At 54.3% G+C, this 4,615-nt stretch overlaps 1 protein-coding gene across 1 annotated transcript in view; it reads right to left on the bottom strand.

Moving 5' to 3' along the window:
- The window catches only part of LOC104864481 (torsin-1B), an 11,791-nt gene extending 8,299 nt beyond the window's left edge, over positions 1 to 3,492 (bottom strand). Inside the window, exon 1 of the mRNA XM_010627449.2 lies at positions 3,363 to 3,492. Within this exon, the coding sequence (XP_010625751.1) occupies positions 3,363 to 3,492 (130 nt within the window). The remainder of the gene's footprint in view (positions 1 to 3,362) is intronic.
- Positions 3,493 to 4,615: the final 1,123 nt, after the last annotated feature.

The following is a 4,615-nucleotide window of genomic DNA, read 5'->3' as shown; positions in this document are numbered from 1 at the left end:
CACCAGGTGCTATAACTTTTTTTTTTTTTTGCATGGGAGATCAAACTCAGGACCTTCCGCTTGTGAGGCAGGTGGCGACACCACTGAGCTAAATCCCCAGCCCTGGTGCTATAACTTTTAAAAACTATAAACACCAGATTTCTCAAGCACACTGTACCGGTAAAAACTACCCCCTAAGGTGTGTGAGCCAGGAGGGGCAGGGAAGTTCTCCTGTTAGACCTGTGTATGTTTTATGTGACTTATACATGGTATAGAAGTAGATTTCTCCCCCGCCCTCTCTCCATGTACCTGTGTGTTCCCCTTGCTCATGTTTATCTGGTGAACCCTAACCAATACCTAAAGCACAGCCAAGCAGTGTGAACTATGGCCGGGCCTGGTAGCACGCACCTGTCATCCCAGCACTCGGGAGGCTGAGGCAGGAGGATCACTGTGAGTTCAAGACCAGTGGGGTAGCGCGCACCTGTCATCCCAGCACTCGGGAGGCTGAGGCAGGAGGATCACTGTGAGTTCAAGACCAGCCTGGGCTACATAGTGAGTTCCTGGTCAGTCTCAGCTATATAGTGAGACCCTGTCTCAAAAAACAAAACAAAACAAAGCTTTGGGGAGTAACCAGTGCCTGTCTGGGTGAGATGGTGAGGTGGCCTGCACTTCTATTTAAGGAGTTTCTTTTTTTTCTTTTCTTTCATTTATTTATTTTATTTTTGGTACCGGGAATGGAACCCAGGAATTTGCCCTTGCCGGGCATTCGCTGTGCCACTGAGCTGAATCCCCGGCCCTGAAGGAGGTTTCTCCAGTCGGCCACACCCAGCTTGGATGTCCCTCTGCCCTGGGTCAGAGCTGGGTGTCGGAGAGCTGCCCTTTCCTATGAAGCCCCGAGGAGCCGGGGGTCAGCTCTGGCCTTGTGAACCCCTCACTGGGCAGCCTTGGGGACCTGGGCCAGGTCCCATCCACCCAGAGGCCACGGTCCTGGGCCTGCCCCTGGGGTGCATTTCCGGGAGCCTGGGCTGTGGACGCGCTGGTCGCCCGCCACCCAGTGGCCCACGTCCCACTTTTCCTCTGTCAGGGACCCAGGAGAGTGGACAGGACCATGAGTCTGGCGTTCACCCAGCCTCTCAGACACAGATTTCTGCAGACAACTCTTTGCCCAGAGTCCCTGGGGGAAGACGTTAAGATCTGCAGGCTTCTGGAACCAGGCACCGTGGTGCAAGCCTATGATCCCAGCACTCGGGAGGCTGAAGCAAGAGGGTTAGCATGAGTTTGAGGCTAGCCTGGGCCACATTCTTTTTTTTCTCTTCAATACTGGGGGTGCTGGTAGTGCCCAGGGCCTCATGCATACAGCCAAGAGCACTAACCACTAAGCTACATCTCTGGCCCTCCCCTTTTTTTGAGACGGGGTCTCACTCAGTTGCCCAAGCTGGTCTCGAATCTGAGATCTTCCTGACTCAGCCTCCGGAGTAGCTGAGATTACAGGTGTGCACCACACTCTTTTTTAAGCTTTGTAATCAGCTTTCACAAACTGTCGGAACCGTGGTGGCTGTCCTCAGGGGTCCCTGCTCGCCGTTGCTCTTCCTGTCACTGCCCTCCGGGAGCCCTGGAGCACGGCCCAGAGTGTTCACACTATAAGTTCAGAATTTTCCGGAGTCAGAAAAAGGCTTGGAAGAACGGCTCCATGCAGTGGTTGGTGGCGGCGGCGGGAATTTTTCAGGACCAGAGACAGCGCCCCAGGCCTCACCTGTTTCCCAGGGAGCTGGGGCTAAGGCTCCTTCCTCGGCTGGGCTGGGCTCAGGGACCAGCAGTGGGGAGACCGAGTCCACCAAGGGGCATCCGGAGGCCAGCCAGGGAGTGCCACCCTGCCGCTATCCGTAACCACTGGATGGTCGCAAAAAAGGACGATCTAGAAAAACTCCAGTCAGCCAGGCGTGGTGGTGCACACCTGTAATCCCAGCCCTTGGGAGGCTGAGGCAGGAGGATCGCAGCGAGTTGGAGGCCAACCTGGGCTATATGGTGAGTTCAAGGCCAGCGTGAACTATAAAACAAACGAGAAGAATCCTAGTGGAGTAGAGGTGCATCCATGTTTTGGGGGAAAGAAAGCCCCAAGGTGGGAGAGTTTCAGAAGCGGGCAGCCCAGGGCACCATCTGGCATGTATGGAGGTTGGGGCCGTGCCCACAGCTGGCACACCTGGAACTCAGCGGGCTCAGCTGGGTGGTGGAGGAGGCTCCTGAGGGGCAGCTGGCCCACAACACGTTCCTGACACATTCTCCACTGTAGGAACCACACAAACACACCGGGAGACACAGCCAGCATGTACAGGGCAGCGCTGGCTAGATTATTAACAGCACTGGAGCACCACGAGTGGAACAGAGAAACCAGTATAAAGGCCCAAAATGGAATATTATACAGCCACGAAAATGGATACACTTGTCAGGCGTGGTGATACACACCACCTGTGTTTCAGGAGGCTGCAGCAGGAGGATCCGGTCAAGTAATGAGGCTCAAAGTGTTAGATTTGTTTGTTTTTGCGGCACTGGGGGTTGAGTCGAGGCCTGAGCTACATTCCCAGCACTTTAAATTCTTTAAAACAATTATGAGATAGGTTTTCTCTAAGCTGCTAATTTGCTAGCTGGCTCTGAACTTGTGATCTTCCTGCCTCAGCCTTCCAGAGTACCGTAAATACAGGCACACACCACCATGCTAGGTTAACGCTTTAGGGTTTTTTTAATATTAGAGATCTGAAGCAAATGTAGCAAAATAGAACGTGTACATGTTAAATGTAGGTTAGTGTAAATTAGCTCATCTGTTCTCGGTGAGATTGTTTATAATTAAGTGAAAAAGTGAAGACAGCGTCCAGCCTAAAGCCATAGGGAGAGCTGGGCCAAGTGGCTGACGACACCTGAGGCTGAGGCAGGAGGATCGCAAGTAGGACCCAGCCTGAGCAACGTAGCAACTCAGAGCCTCTTTCAAAATTTTAAAACAGAGGGATAGGGTGCCGCCGTCTGCCTCGCAAGCGCAAGGTCCTGAGTTCAAGCCCCAGTACCAATAAATTATATAAATAAATGAGGGATGCTCGGTTCAATCCCCAGTACCAGAGGCGGGGAGACAGCTGGAGACCCTGCCTCTGGGACCCCCAGCGCGTTGTTTCCGAGATGCGCAGGAGGGGCGGAAAGCATCGGTTTCCGCAAAGCCTGCGTCCCCGGCTTGGAGGCGGACGCGCTCCCCGTCTCGGGCACCAGGTGGCGCCCGCGCGCGGTCAGGGAGGAGACTCCGAGCGAACGGACGAGCAGGGCCCGACCGGGAGGAGGCGCTGTTGTCCGGAGAAGCAGGGCCAGGCCTACCCGGGAGCTGGGACGTGACCAGGACTTACTTTGAATTTGGAAATGAGCAAAATGATGTTTCAGGACCGCCGCATGCGGGTCGGCATTAAAAATCCGTCTTCGCAGGAGCCTCCGCCTCCGGGAAGTGCTGGGCTCAGCTCGCTCCTGTGGGGATTTCATCTCCCAGCCTGAAGGTCACCCTTCCCAAGCAAATGCTGCGGAGAGGAAGTACGGGAACAGCCAGCCCCTCAGCAGTATTCACAGCAACGCAGAGGAAATTTGGGGCTGAACAGAGAGGGAAATGTCAAGGCCTCAAAAGTAAGACTGAGCCGGGTGTGGTAGCACACAACTGTAATCCCAGCATAGAGGAGGCTGAGGCAGGGGGATCGCTGTGAGTTCAGCTCCAGACTGGGCTACATAGTGAGACCGTATCTCAAAAAAGGGAAATAAGATTGGCCTCAGAATGAAATTCTCCTATGAATCAAATGATAATTTGTTTAAAGTGGAGAAATCACTCCCAGGCCAGTGCGTATGAACTCTGCCCTCAGAGTCACATCTGTTTGGAAAGCAAAGCATGAGAAACCCAAGTGGGAAGTCACTGCACTGTAGGGGGCAAGAGGGGAGAAAACACTGGGTGTGGGTGTGCCCATCCTCCCCGCACTTGGGAGGCCGAGGCAGGAGGATCCCTTTGAGTTTGAAGCAGCCTGGGCTATACAGTGAGACCGTCTCCAAAAACAAGCAAACAACAAACATGAGGGAACTCTGAGCCTGGGATGAAAGTGTCTACTTTCCCAGCCGTGTGCATACTATGGAGAGAACCCCCCAGCCCTGTCCCCCACGGGTGCAGGCGGTGACCCAGCAGGTGGCCACTCTCCAGACCTCTCTCTGCTTTCATCAATGTGCGGTTGACGTTCCATGGACCATTCTTCTTTTTCTTTTTTTTTTTTACAAAAATACCCAGATGATGCAATAGCTGTCCTTCTTTAAGAAATGAAATGTGTGTTTTGGCCACCTCGCGCAGCACTGCCTCGGGAGGAACCCCCTCACCCAACATTTTGTTTTTGTTTTTTTTGAGACAGGGCCTCAAAATGGAGTCCAGGCTGGCCCCGACCTCTCAGCGATCCTCCTGCCTCAGCCTCCCAAGTGCTGGGATGACAGGCGCACTACCACACCCAGCTCAGCTCGGGGTTCTCTGTCTCCCTCAGGCCCTGTTCCCTGTCCTCTGAGCGACAGTCCCAGGCTCCTCATTATCCCCCTCCCTACCCCGCTCCCTGCCCCCGCCCCTGCCCTGCCTGGGCCTCCC

Source organism: Fukomys damarensis, unplaced genomic scaffold, assembly GCF_012274545.1.
Source record: "Fukomys damarensis isolate Sample0158 unplaced genomic scaffold, DMR_v1.0_HiC HiC_scaffold_36, whole genome shotgun sequence".
Lineage (NCBI taxonomy): Eukaryota > Metazoa > Chordata > Mammalia > Rodentia > Bathyergidae > Fukomys > Fukomys damarensis.
The sequence above is the reverse complement of the archived record's forward strand: the minus strand, read 5'-3'. Positions and strand labels throughout refer to the sequence as shown.